General features: G+C 34.2%; 1 protein-coding gene across 15 annotated transcripts in view; it reads right to left on the reverse strand.

The window, feature by feature from the left end:
- PALS2 (protein associated with LIN7 2, MAGUK p55 family member) overlaps nucleotides 1-15,373 on the reverse strand; it is a 124,871-nt gene that overhangs the window by 20,172 nt on the left and 89,326 nt on the right. For 10 of the 15 annotated variants that reach the window (XM_009002268.5, XM_035253611.3, XM_035253612.3 and 7 more), the window contains exons 6-10: nucleotides 9,043-9,084; nucleotides 6,981-7,112; nucleotides 5,006-5,105; nucleotides 4,605-4,673; nucleotides 2,385-2,546 (exon numbers count right to left, since the gene is read on the reverse strand). In XM_009002268.5, coding sequence (XP_009000516.1) covers nucleotides 2,385-2,546; nucleotides 4,605-4,673; nucleotides 5,006-5,105; nucleotides 6,981-7,112; nucleotides 9,043-9,084 — 505 coding nt within the window. The remainder of the gene's footprint in view (nucleotides 1-2,384; nucleotides 2,547-4,604; nucleotides 4,674-5,005; nucleotides 5,106-6,980; nucleotides 7,113-9,042; nucleotides 9,085-15,373) is intronic. The other 5 variants (XM_009002272.5, XM_035253618.3, XM_009002273.5 and 2 more) reach the window with 1 other exon arrangement.

The raw sequence follows: 15,373 nt of genomic DNA on the forward strand, positions 1-15,373 counted from the left end.
CCACACAAATACCTGTATACAAATGCTGACTGTAGCATTATTCACAATAGCTAAAAAAAAAAAAAAAAAAAAAATCTGAATGTCCATCAACTGATGAATATATAAATAAAATATGGTATAGTCATATAATAGAATATCACTTAGCAAGGAAAAAAAATTAAGTACTGATACATGCTATAACACAGATGAGACTGGACATTATTTTAAGAAGCCAGTCACAAAATATCACATATTGTATAACTCTAGCATACAAAATGTCCACAATAAGTAAATCTATTGTGACAGAAATATTCATAATTGCCTGTGGCAGCAGCGGGTGAGAAGGCTGGTGGGAAATGGGTACAGAGAATCTTTGGGGGATGATGCAAACATTGTAACAGCTTTTAAATTCTACAATCCAGAGTTCTATTCTCAGCTAATTAGCCAAATAAAGGGCAGAAAATATACATTTTAAAACATAAAGATGGAGGCATTGCATTCCATGTACAAGAGGATGTGCCCCAGCAAAACGAGGTGAGAAACCAAGAAAGAGAGAGAATGGGATCTGGGAACAACTGCTTCAACCCAGGATAACAACAAAGGGAACTAACTACTCCAGTATTAACACTTGGGCAGTCAGAGAGACAGCATGTAGTCCTCATCCAAGCAGAAAGACAGAGTTTCTGAGACAGAGAACTCCAGAAAAAAACAAAACAAAACAAAACAAAAACACAACTTACTGGATAAACAAGTCCTTGGTTTAAAAAAGCAACAAAACACTGTATGCACATGTATATAAGACACATGTATATAAAATCAGTTAGTATAAGGAAAAACAGAACTCCAGAGATTCCTGGGTCACACAAGGGGAAAAGGCTGTTTAAGAAGGTAAAATTGAACTAACTGAAAATAGAGCTATCTTTATATTGGAAGTCAGGAGGTAAACAGATAAGGCCTAAACTGGCTAAAGCAGGAAACAGCAGACTAAAGACATTATTAAGAAATATGGAACACTACCAAAAGAAATAGCAAAAAGAATAAAAAGTGACTGTTTCTCATAAGTAAGCCAGTGGTGAGGCAGGGGAAGAGAAGGGGTTATTTTTTTCCCATTATATGTCTTTAAGAACTACTTGCTGAAAATATTGGGCACATATTAATTTGATAAAAGCAAAAAACCTTTTCTTTTTTTCACAATTGCAAGTTTAACATACTTTAATTACAGTGAAGTTTTTGTTTGTTAACCACTAAACTAGGAGTTGTCTAAATTTAGTGATTTTCAATGCCTATGGTAGAATCTGAAGACTTACCCTGAAGGGATTGTAAGCGGCACATGGGGGCAATGACAAGATTATTTTCCTAACTTTTAAGAATTTTAGCAATAAAAGTACTCACTGAGAATTAGGCCCAAAATATGCTGGACAAAACCTAAAATTCAATTAAGAGGGGGCGAACTTAGGCCAGGATATGACTCAAAACAGCTTAAAGGCATTAATATACCTAAAGGAATGCTATGTTAAAAGGGGACTTGGTCACAAACAGAAGCAAAGAAAAGGGAGTTATGAAAGCAATGTTAGCTTGTCTCCTGCTTTCTTCAAGGGAGAGAACATCTAAGTTTACAAGTAAAGGCTCACATATTTCAAAAACAAAGACAAGTGTGTATTAGTCACTACAGTTAGACACAAATGTGTATTAGTCACTACAGTAAGTCACTAACATCATCTAACTCCTTGATCTAATTCCATTCTCATCAAACATAATTCTGACATGATTATTTAACTTTCTATGTAAGTATGCAAATAGAGAAATGAATGCAAAGACCTAAAATGAGTGTTTAGTTACCTTACTGGTTGTACTTCTCATCAGTATTATTTTATTCTATACCTCAGACTTTGTAACCTTAATGCTGCCTACAGTAAAAGGTGAATCACTCTTCATGTGTTATCAAAAATCAGGTTTATGACCTTGCACAACTGAGAGCTACAAGCCAGACCACGTACATTCACACAGCTGTTGCCACACTGGGTATGTCTGAGGATCAGAAACTTTCCCTTTTTCTTTACACTAACATTGTTGAAAAATCCAACTTTTCAGATATACATCAGTACAAGAAAATCCTAAATGTCCATCTTGCCACAATTCTAATATATGCATTTAATGCTAACATTTCTGAACTGAATAGCTTAGAGAAGCAACTGCCACCAGACAGCAAGCCAATAGCACTGCAGCACTATTTCAAGACAGCTGCAGAATTACTAAATTTTTCAATGTCTTTTACTTGTTCTTTTTCATTGTCATAAAGAAAACTTATTTGGGAATAGCAATAATTAATGATAATAATCCCCCTCCTCCATATGCCCATATTCTTTCCTGCCAATTCTATAGCAAGGAAAACACAGAAAACTTACATGGCACCGTAGTTCCAAATCTAGTGGGATTCAATACTATGAACCTGTTTTTCAAGCTTCTTCGACCTACACCTTGAGCTCCTATCAATACTAATGTTTTTCTCTGGAAGGGAGGCATTTTGGCTACCTCTTCATATATCTGGATTTCATGACGATCAAATTCTAAAAGTAAAGGGAAATGGGAAAACATATTCACTCATCTTTTATACACATGAAAATAATCTCTGCGATTCTGTCTAGCAATGGCTTAGCTGTCTTAATAGTTAAGTATCACTTGACTTGTACCCACTTAGCACACATTTGTTTTTACAAATTTGGCAAAGGACAATAAATAATAATTATTTTATTACTGTTTATAAGACAGGGTCTCACTGACACCCAAAGTGGAGTATAGTGATGCAATCTTAGCTCACAGTACCTTTGAACTCCTGGGCTCAAAGGAGTCTCCCAAGTAGATGAAACCACAGGGATGAGCCACCACATCCAGATGATTTTAAACTGTTTTTGTAGAGATGGGGTCTTGCTATGTTGCCCAGGCTGGTCTCAAACTGTTGGCCTCAAGTGATCCTCCTGCCTCAGCCTCCCAAAGTGCTGGGATTACAGGCATAAGCCACTGCACCTGACCCATAAATTATTTTATATATTGCTTTAAACATCTACTTTCATCCATTTGCCCTTAAAATTTGTCTCATCAAGCTAGAAAAACTGTATGTTTTATCCTTATTTATCAGAGATTGTATCCACTGAAACCTTTTATCAATTTGTCAGTAAAAATCCTTTAATATAATCAAATTATAGACCGGTTTATATAAAAAGTATGTATCAAATATGGAGGAGAGGAGTAAACTTACTGTAGTTTCTTAAATAAGTTCCACAGAATGATTGACCTTCCAATTATATAAATGAATAAATATTGTATGGCAAATCTACAATTATCAGTTTGATTAGAAAATTCAACAAACTGACATTTACTGACAACATACATTTAAATATTAAGATTTTGAAATTTACATATAAATTTTAGATCCAAACGTTTTCACTAGAAACATAACCCAAAATTATAATCTTAGTGGGAAAATTACAAATTTTCTATTTTGCAAAAAAGCCTTATGGGCATATATTTAATGAATAATAGGGCCAAAGTGATTTGAAATATATTACTTGTCATTACTATAACTCTCAATCTGTAGTAATAATACTCCTTCCTTTGCTTATTATACTAATAGCAACACTTTCTTTGCACAATTTCCCCACAGTAGATTAAACCAATATTAAGAGAAAACAAGCCCACTTCTTCCTTCTATATTATTTCTTACATGGTTTGCTATTTAGTTTATTACCAGCATAGAGGTAGCTCTGATGTCAAGAAAGTACTTTTAAAATTGCCAGCTCCTTTGATTAAGCCTCCTTCTGATTTATAGAGCTGTTTTTTACTCTTGTCATCCTCTGTAACTAGGAAGAATATAGTAGTTTCCATTCTTTCCCTTCCTTCCTTTTTATTTATTTTTAATAGCAAAGGAGTAGCCAATCCAAGTCTGAGGTCTTATTTTACATTGTTTTTAAAAACCTTTTCAGCTTTACTGAGGTATAATTGACAAATAGGAATTGTATATAAAGTGCACAATTTGATGGTTTCATGAATGTGTACAATGTGAATGATTACCTCAATTAAGCTATTAAACATATCAGTAACCTCATATAGTTACCATTTTTTTCTTTTTAAAAACATTTCTTCATGACTAAAATATTTAAGAAATAATTCTACTAGAGCAGACTAAGATTTATTTGGTCCAGTACTATTTTTCCAAAACTATCATGGTTAGTGTTATGGCAGGATACCAGCTGCCTTTAAACGTAATTTTTGTAACATCCTGATAAAGGCATTCTACCCTTAGAAATAGCACACAAATTACTATTTCAAAATTCTCTGGACAAACAGTTTCAATTATACTATTGTGTCTTCATTAAGACAAGCAAAAATCCTAACCAATTTGTTTTGCTGTAAACTATACTCACAAAATAAAGCACATGGTAGTATACATAATATCAAGATTTAAATAATTTATATTATATTGCACCATGTGTTCATATGCCAGCCCCTTGCAACTAGGTACTAATCTGAATTACATTCACTTTAAACTGCATATTCAGAGTTTCTGCCACACAAAATGATACACAGCTACTTCACTTGGCCTTCTCAAAAAGTATTTAAAAACCTACCTGCATTTCTGGTTGTGAGATACATCATCTTTTTCTTTTTTTTGCTACTTATAGTTCCACAAAAAGGTCCTGAAGGATGATAAAAAAATATAACTTAAACAGCATATCAGAACATGAAAAAATTGCCCTATAGTATTTTACAGGGGTGGGAGAATTATCTTCCCAATGTTGCATCCTAGGAAGCAAAAGAGGGTGGGGGTGAGTTAAGGCACTAAATTTTGATACTGTACCAGCAGGTGGCAGAAAGGGATAAAAAGATACTTATGAGAGAGAAAATAGAGCAGAGGGAGGGATTCATTCTAGATATATTTTAAATAAATTCATTTGCTTATTCAGACAAGAGAGACAAAGAAAGGTGGCCAAAAAGGACTGCTTGTTACTTATTGTGTCGCGCTCATCACCTGAATTGTCCCAGTCTCTTCTAACAAATGCCTTTCTCTTCTCTTCCAGGAACTGGCTTGGAATGAGACCAGCGCTTCCTCCCTCTTTTACATGGCTAGCCTAGAATCAAATTAATGAATTGTATATCTCAGTGACTAAAATTTGAGACCATATTCTATTACGCAGGACAAGCAGTGGTCAGTAAAAAAAAAGTCACATTTGCTCTTAAAAACAACCTTGTCATTTAAAACCATAGCATTGTCAGTTAAGATAGTTAAACAATTCAGCACTGAGGAATCAACTGGCACCTAAAATTCTTCATATCTGTCATACGGTAATGAAATTCGGGAACCAAAATACATATTAAATTACTAAAATTTTTTATTTAGAATACTAAGTTAGAAAAGGAAAATAAATAAATGCTATTCTATATGTGTGAACAGGACATTTTATCTAGCACCCTTTAGTAAGACATTTACTGTCAACCTTAATCCTACTATGTCAGTATTTCAGGCCCAATCATATGAAAAGGAGATACTATTTGGAATATAAAGTGTAGATTTTAACTTATGCTACAAGTAATCTGAATATCTCAAGAGTTTGTAAATTTAAACTAGGTGAAAGTTTACCTAATGTAAAACAGCTAACTTTTATAATAAGCTCCAAAGAGAAATATTTTAAAATAGTGGCTACAGAACTGGCTGTTAGTGGTTTATCTCACAAAGTTAGTATTTCTATCCTTATAATTAGCATAGAAAATCTGGTATCACTTTTAGCAATTAAAAATCCTGAAAAACAGAATTAAAGTAACTGACCATCAAAATGCAGGGAGAAACAGAAAATGGTGACAGGTAAGAAGATAAAACTAAGAGATCGTATTCATAGAAAAAAGAAAAAAAATAGGAATAATTTGATAAAGGAAACAGCCAGAGAGATTTTTTTTAAATGACAGGTCTCAAAAATTCAGTGGAGACCTCTCAAAATCATGGATTCTGTTTAATCTACCCATTTCTTAGCTGTCTCAACACATAGTGCACTTCTACATAATAATGTCTTAATTTACATTTAAGGACACATTCGTAAGATTGTTCTCATTCTGTGATTTGTTTCCCCTTAGAAGTAGATACATTTTTTAGATCTAATGCGAGTTACCAATATCTCAGTTAATTTTGGAATTTGGTGCGAAGTTCTGGATCCTTTCCTCCTACTCCTTGTTCTTTAGTAAGACTCTCACTTGCTTTGATAGTTTAAGGCATTTCAGACTTCCTGACTTGCCAGTTTCTCCAGTTCTGAATATTGTGGTTGTTAGCTAATACAAACAATTACAAAAACAGACTTATTACTGCTGCTAGGGGTTTCTGAAAGCTACAACATTAGAAGAAAAAAAGAATACCATTACACAGATCTTCTGAAAAAAGGAGGGAAAAATGCAGTGATAATACATATCTCTTTCCATACACACAGATTTTAATCCAAACCCAAACCAAACTAATGGAGCAAACCTTCATTTCCCAGTATCTGAGAAGAGGTGAGCAAATACACATGAAGATCTTAAGAAATTATGCTTTACTTGACATGACAAACAAGAGGGAGAGGAGACAAGAGAAAGACTATTTCATCGTAAGACTCCTACTTAAAATAACAAAACCCAAATATCTTTTGAAAAGGGATGTCCCAATTGAGTTCTTCTTGCCGAACAGCATATTTCAAGGAAATTACCCATGTGAAAAAACCAATTGGTCTAATCCCTAAACCAATGAGTTGGTGCCAACGGCTGGTTAATTCTGCACTTATTAAGAGATATTCGCAAATTCCCTCCCAATTTGATCTCACGTCCAGAAAATTAGTAACCATGAAGCAGGAGCTGTTCATGTGGGAAAAATCATTGTAACAAATGCTAATACTAATACAAACACTAATATTCTTCCTGAATATTCAGATATTGACCAAATCTAAGATTAAAAATAGAAAAGTAGTTCTGAGAAGCATACTAACCTGCCACCAATTTGGATCTTCTCTATTTACAATCTGAAGAATTTCTCCTTTGGAAAACTTCAATCCTGCTTCTTTGCAAGGTATTAGGTTATCATTGTATGGATTGTAATCAAAATGACACTTCACAAATACCTAAAACACACAGAATTAAAAATACTACAGTTATATCATTTGCCACTGATTTTTTAATATCCTTGTCAAACCACTCTGATTTAATTATAACTGACAATGTATTTAGTACTTCTGATAATGAACTTATCTCTCATAAATGGAAGTCAAGTTATTAGAATATTAACAGATTTTGGTACCAGAAATAAAACTTCATTTCTATTTTAACATCTAACCTTAAATCAACAAGGGTTTGCTAATCATTCTATCCCACCATTCTTCCACTTTGCTTCAATTTTTTTCACTTGATTTTCCAACCAACGCTGCATAATTTTTAATGCAAGTAAATGCTATGATCCAATTAACATCCTGAAATAATATAGGTGTTGATTTAAGGTATATATTTCAGATGTATTAGAACTTTGTGAAAAGGCCCTGTAACCAAAATTAAACAATAAAAGTTCATGTTGAAGTCATACATGAAATATATTTCGTCACCTTAAATACTTTTTTGAATCATCTTGCTCTGATTTATATGCTCATCTTAAATTTAAATGAACATTAAATTCATTGTAAGATAAATACTGAAAAAGTATTGAAACTATTTTCCATTTTAAATTCATTTGTGTATACACATTCCTTTTACATGTGTTTTATTAATAAAAGCATGTCAGTTACCACTGTTAATTATGATCTCCAAAATTTGGATTTTGCTTATTCACGTTAATTTAAATTCTAATTAAATTATGCATTTTTAGTATTTGATTGAAAGTTCAGACCAACTGCTTTCTTTTTTTTTTTTGAAATGGAGTCTCACTCTTTCACCCAGGCTGGAGTGCAGTGTTGTGATCTCGGCTCACTGCAACCTCCACCTCCAAGGTTCAAGTGATTCTCCTGCCTCAGCCTCCCAAATAGCTGGGATTACAGGCATGTGCCACCAGACTGGCTAATTTTTGTATTTTTAGTAGAGACTGGGTTTCGCCATGTTGGCCAGGCTGGTCTCAAACTCCTGATCTCAAGTGATCTGCACGCCTTGACCTCCCAAAGTAAAGGGATTACAGGCATAAGCCACTGTGCCCAGCCCAACTGCTTTCTTTTTTTTTGAGACGGAGTTTCGCTCTTGTTACCCAGGCTGGAGTGCAATGGCGCGCTCTCGGCTCACCGCAACCTCCGCCTCCTGGGTTCAGGCAATTCTGCCTCAGCCTCCTGAGTAGCTGGGATTACAGGCACACGCCACCATGCCCAGCTAATTTTTTGTATCTTTAGTAGAGATGGGGTTGACCTCGTGATCCACCTGCATTGGCCTCCCAAAGTGCTGGGATTACAGGCTTGAGCCACCGCGCCGGGCCCCAACTGCTTTCTTAAAACAGAATTGTTTAATACATATTTATAGAAATTCAAATTTTATCTTCTAATGAACTGCCTTAGCATTAATCAGCATGTAAACTTTAATAAGCAAGAATGTGCATAGTCAAAATAACAATGTTATTTTTCTATTTATCATACTTTTCTAACCAAACAAGATTCAAATAACACAAGGAGATAGATTATTAGTGTAGTGAAAAGTACTGTAATTGATGCATACAAAACAATTTTAAAATAACGAAATCTGGGAACATATAATAAAATCGTAGTTAGTTATAATTAGATGATTTTCATAGAAAGCATTCAGAACATTTTCAACTATTTTAGAAAAGCTAAATATTAATCCTTAAAAAAATCAGTAGGTCAATAATTGTTTTCCTGATATAATTTTAGATCTAAAAAACAAGCATACAAACAACAGTAAGATTACTAAAGTGTGACAAGTGGATAACCTGATGATGTCATGCAGCTCCATGTTTTGAGAATGGGGGCAAAAAACCGAAATAATTAAGTTTAATCAAGGAAAATTTAGTTGGCTGATAAGACAGAAAAATGAAGTACCAGAGAATGTTCTGGAATGACATCATACCTGATGGATGTCTGCTGGATGCCTCTCCATATTGATGTAACTCTAAAAATATATTTGTAATGGACTTTTAATTTATAATAAATTAAGAAAATATAAACAAACTACTAGCCCATTTTATTACTTCACTCATTTGGTAAAGCAACTACTTCCCAAATTAACTGTCCACAAAGTATAATACCTGCAAGCTATAAATGATAGAACAAAAAGTTAAAGGTATTGGAGATCAGGCAGAGAAAAAGAGTTGGTATGTAAAGTTATAAAAATACTTGCGTACTCCTTACTTCTCAAGAAAGATGCACTGATTGAAGAACAGCAAGAGAATCCTGTCATCTAACCATGAAGATGATTATCATTCTTACGTGTGGAACAGAATATATTTTGTAACCATAAAGCTTAGACTTTACAAGATAGTCCAAATTTCAAATATTCATTTCTCCAATATCCATCTAATTGTTCTGGAAATGCCATTTTTTTGTGGAATACAAACCACATCTCTCAAAGGTAAAATATTTTTAGAACAATTTCTATTTTTCTTCATGTATTAAAGTAGTTTTAGAACATTACTTTTATGGTCAAAAACTCAGATTAACCTGATTTTACTTTGAACTTTAAAAATTTGTCTGAAAAATTAACCCCACCTTTGATCTAACCATTTGTAATTACTCTAAAACCATTAAAGATATGACTAGATTTAGTATAATTATATTTTATTAAATGCAATTTAAAGTGTTGCACTTATAGGCTATGGATGTTAACTGTTCATTCATCTTTAAGAAATGACTAAACAATATCTACTAAAATATTTCTATTTCACATTCTTATTACTATAAAGAACTGAACGACCAAAACAATTTAAAGTACAAAGACAAGGAAGTAGAAATGGCTTTTAAGCATAGGAGATGTTCAACAACCTCACTTAGAAATACAAATTAAAACATTTTATAACATTTTTTCCCTATCAGATTAGCAGAAATCCTTGTATTTCATAACATTCCTATAAATAGAACTATGGGTTAATAGGCATTTTCCTAATAGGCTTGTGGAAGAATGGTTCCACCTCTTGGGAGGACAATTTGGCAACACAAATGCATAAACCCTCTGACCTAGTAATCCATGTCTGGGAATGTATTCAACAGCTGTGTTATGCAGATACATACAAAATGAGTTATGCACAAGATGATTAACTCCGACATTATTCCTAATAGCAAAAGATTGAAAGCAACCTAATTGTTTAACAAAAGGGAACTTTTAAACAAATGATGGTATGTCTACATAATGTGGACACTATATATAGTCATCAAAAAGGGGTGTGTGTGTGTGTGTGTGTGTGTGTGTGTTTGAAGTCTATGCACCGATAAGAAAATATCCTGAAGACACATGGCTAAGTGAAAAAAATAAGGTTCAGAATAGCATGTAGACTATGCAAACTTTCTATGAAAAAGGAGGTAGAAGGTGAAAAAGGGTATGTAATTTTTATTTACTTGCATATGAAGAAATTCTGGAAAGATAAACTAATAGAATAGGTTTTTACTTGGTGGGGGATGAGGACTAGCTTGGTAGTGGGAGGATTTGGAGGGAGATTTTGACCAAATACATATTTACATTTTTTGATTTTTGAATCATGGGAATGATTCACTTATATAAAAATTAAATTTTTAAGGTAATAAAAATAAATGACTCCCATTTTGCTTCAGATGAAATAACACAGATCCTCCCACCTGAAACAACTAAAACCTGTATTAACAAAATATATGAAACAATGTCTTTCAAGATGTCAGAGATCAGGCAATGAAGACAGTGACCCCAAAAGATGGAAGAAACAAGATGAGCTACACAAATGCCCCAGCTAACTGCACACAAATGCCCCAGCTAACTGCACAGAGAGTTTCCAGGCTGCAACTCAGGAAGAGAGAACAGTGAAGCCTGACGGTCTCCAAGTTGAGGAGATGAACTGGGAGATCAAGGTGGTTACAGTGCATGGAACACAGTATCAGTGAGCAAAGACTGCACAGAAAGAGCACTATGAGGGACTCCCTCTGTTTTCAGTTAAGTACTTAATGCATGTGTATGAAGAAGCTACCTGCACCCTCTGTGTAGCTCTTTCCTCAATGGTGGTAAAGAGTCATTTGAAAGCATTATAGGGAACAACATATGGAGGTTGTATACAGTCGAGAACAGTTTCTGTTCTCACCAGGCCAAGTGGAAAGACCTTCATAATACGTAAGACATGGGGTACAATACTTAGAAGGGTTATGAGCTAAACTACATCCTGCATTCTTACCTAATAAATCTTAGAAAGCAAGATCTAAAAGACCCATTTGTACCCTAGAACAAAGCTTAAGAATAATTTTTACTAAAATGTCAAAATATATGTTGGCAAAGTTGCAGAGAAAAGGGAACAGCTAGTGGAATGTAAATTAGTTCAGCCACTGTGGAAAGCAGTTTGGAAATTTCTCAAAGAACTTAAAACAAAACTACCATATGACCCAGCAATCCACTACTGGATATATACCTAAAGGAATATATATCATTCTATCATAAAGATACATGTACACATATGTTCATCACAGCACTTTTCACAATAGCAAAGATATGAAATCAACCTAGATGCCCAATAATGGTGGAAAAGAAACTGTGGTACATATACATCATGGAATACTATGCAGTCATAAAAATAAAATCATATCCTTTGAGCAACACAGACATAGCTGGAGGCCATTATCCTAAGCAAATTAATGCAGGAACAGAAAACCAGATCACTGCATGTTCTCACTTGTAAGTAGGTGCTAACATTGAGTACACACAGAGACAAATGGGAATAACAGACCCTGCGTCTTACTTGAAGATGGAAGATGAGAGGAGGGTTAGGACTGAAAAACTACCTATCAGGTACAATGCCCACTACCTGGGCGATAAAATCATTTGTACACTACACTCCAGAAACACACAATTTATCCATGTAACAGACCGGTACACACACTCCCTGAACCTTAAAGTTGGAAGGAAAAAAAAAGTATTTCTAATGCAAAAATATCCAGCACCCAACAAGGTAAAATTCATGATGTCTGGCAGCCAATCAAAACTGGCCAAGCATGTAAAGAGGGAGAAAAATAAAACCTATAACAAGGAGAAAATCAATCAAGATGGACAGAGAAATGACAAATATGCTAGAGTTAGTAGACAAGGACATTATAGTAATTGCTTTAACTTTACATATTCATGATTCAAGAAGCTATATGAAGGATTAAGTATATTAAACACATAAAAAAGACCCAATCTGAACTTCTAGAAATGAAAGTCAAAATATCTGAGATGAAAAATATACACTAGGTGTGATTAACAGCAGATTAGACATTGCAAAAGAAAAGATTAGTAAACTTGAAGACAAAGCAATAGAAAATATCCAACATGAAAAACACAGACAAAAAAAGGCTGAAATAAATAAACTTATCAGTGAGCCAAGGGACAACTTCAAGGGGCCTAATATACATGTAACTAAAGTCACCAAAGGACAGGAGAAACAGAGACATAGAAAAAATATTTGAAGAAACTACTGTCAGAGTTTTTCCAAATGTGATGAGAGAAATAGTCTTTTCAACAAACTGAGCTGGAAAAACTGAATATTCATATGCAAAATATAAACTTTGATCCTTTCCTCACATCCTATATAAAAATGAACACACAGTATACGAACCAGAGAGAGACTCAAATATATAGCACAGACATAACTGTAAAACTTGTAGAAAAAAACTGGCAAAAATCTTTGACCGAAGGTTATACAAGGACTTCTTAAATAAAGCCCTAAAAGGATAATTCAAAGAAAAAAATTGATAAGCTGAACTTCATCAAAATTCAGAACTTCTGCTCTTTGAATGACATTGTTAAGAGAATGAAAAGATTAGATAGAGACTAGAAGAAAGTCTTGGCAAATCCCAATTCTGATGAAGCACTTGTATCATGAATACAGAAAGAATACTCAAAACTAAATAAGAAAAACAATTGAACAAAAAATGGACAAAAGATTTGAAGACACTTCACCAAAGTGGACCTAAGTATGGCAAATAAACACATAAAATATGTTCAATGTTATTAGTCAAGGAAAATGCAAATTAAAATCACAATGAGATACCACTACATACTATTACAATGGCTAAAATTTTCAGGACTGACCATATCAAATGCTGTCCAAAATGTAGAGTAATTGGAACTTTCATATAATGCTGGTGGAAATTTAAATTGGCATACTAACTTTTGAAAACGGTCTAGTCATTTCTTCAAAAGTTCAATATAACCTGGTATATACTCAAGGTATTTCAATTCCTGGTATATACTCAAGGACTTACATGTAAATGTCTGTATCAGCTTTATTTTATTTATTAATTATCAAAGCCCCAAAATGGTAGCAAAAAATGTACATCAGCCAGCTAATGGATAAACAAACTATGGTACAGCCATGCAATGGAATGTCACTGGTCAATAAAAAGAAATGAACTCTCAAGATACATAACATGAATGAATCCCCCAAACAACTATGCAGACTGAAGGAAGATAAACGAATCAAACAAAATCCAAAAAAGAATACATGTATTCCATTTATATAAAACTATGAAAAATGCAAAATAATTTAAAGTGACAAAAAGCAGAGCAGTAGTTTCCTGGAGTGGGGGTGGCAGAGCAAAAGGGAGCAGGAGGGAAAGATAAGTGGACACAAACAAAGAAGCCAGAAGGTCAGGCGCAGTGGCTCATGCCAGTAATCCTAGCACTTTAGGAGGCTAAGGTGGGCAGATAGCTTGAACACAAAACTTCAAGACAGCCTGGAGAACATGGCGAAACCCTGTCTCTACCAAAAAAATACAAATATTAGCCAGGTGTGATGGTGCATGCCTGTCCTGTAGTCCCAACTACTCGGGAGGCTGAGGTAGGAGGATTATCCGAGCCCTGGGAGGTTGAGGCTGCAGTGAGCTGTGATCATGTCACTGTACTCCAGCCTGGGTGATGGAGTGAGGTGCTGTCTCAAAAAAAAAAAAAAGAAAGAAAAAAAAGGACACAAATAAATTTCTGGGAATGTTCATCATCTCAACTGTGATTTATGGGTCCACTATGTATGTCCAAATGTATCAAATTGTACACTTTATATGTTACATATATAAACTTTATCTCAAGGGTATTTTTAAAAAAAGTAAAAAGAGTAAAAGTATTAAGAAAATAAATATTGCACAGCAATACACTATGCTTATGCAAATGACAATAACTAGCAGAAGAAAAGAAATTAAATGGATGAAATGGCTAGAAAAACAGCTCCACCTTGACCCTGATGTTAAATCAGAAGGTGGCTAGTAATTCTTCGGGAATGTGTTGGCTAAACATGGTGCAAATGTTGCTTACAGAACCTAGTTCTTAAACCACAGTTCCAGGCCCATCTGAATCTGCATTTCAGACTGAGTGACAAAATGGTAAACAAGAACAATGGTGATTATCATTGCTAAGAGATTTTCCACAACACTAGCTGAGAAAGGACACTCTATTTCTAAACTCTTCTAAACTTTTTCAGTGTATGAACTTGGTCTACTTGGTTAAATACAGATGTACACACACATTTTTGAGTAGCAAGATAAGAATACATGTTTGGGTTAAAAAGCTGTGAAGGGCAATTCACATTCCTTTTTGATAAATATCTGAGGTCCATAAATTCAAGCCTCAAAATAAAAAATTTTATTTTAAAAAATCATACAAAAATTAGCCGGGTGTGATGGTGCACACCTGTAGTCCCAACTACTTGGGAGGCTGAGGCAGGAAAATTGCTTGAACCCGGGCAATGGAGGTTGCAGTGAGCCAAGACTGCGCCACTGCACTACAGCCTGAGTACTCTGTCTCAAAAAACAAAAACCTACTAACCTAGGCCTGAATTATACTAATCATAATTCTTAAGCTTATATCACTGGTTCATGTAAGGACTGCTTTTATTGATTTAATAGTTTTAATAATATAATAGCTATGCACTTGCCACCTAAAACCAACATTAAAATCCTACTTGATTCCCCTGCTCTCATTTCATCCCATCCCATCATTCTGGTATCCCCAACCAAGGCACACTTCACCCTGAATCTTGGGTTCAAAAACTCCTTGCTTTTCATTTTGTACATAGTTTTACTGCATTTATATGTACTCTTTAAAATTATATATTTAGTCATTTTAAACTTAAAAAAAAGCATCACGCTATCTGCATGTCATCTTTGGAGGTTTACATGCTTATTAACATGTTTCCAGCTGAACATACATAAGAATTGCTCTAGAGAATTATTGCAGCTTGATATATGTGAATGTCGAACTT

Source organism: Callithrix jacchus, chromosome 11 (genome assembly GCF_049354715.1).
Source record: "Callithrix jacchus isolate 240 chromosome 11, calJac240_pri, whole genome shotgun sequence".
Taxonomy (NCBI): Eukaryota; Metazoa; Chordata; class Mammalia; order Primates; family Cebidae; genus Callithrix; species Callithrix jacchus.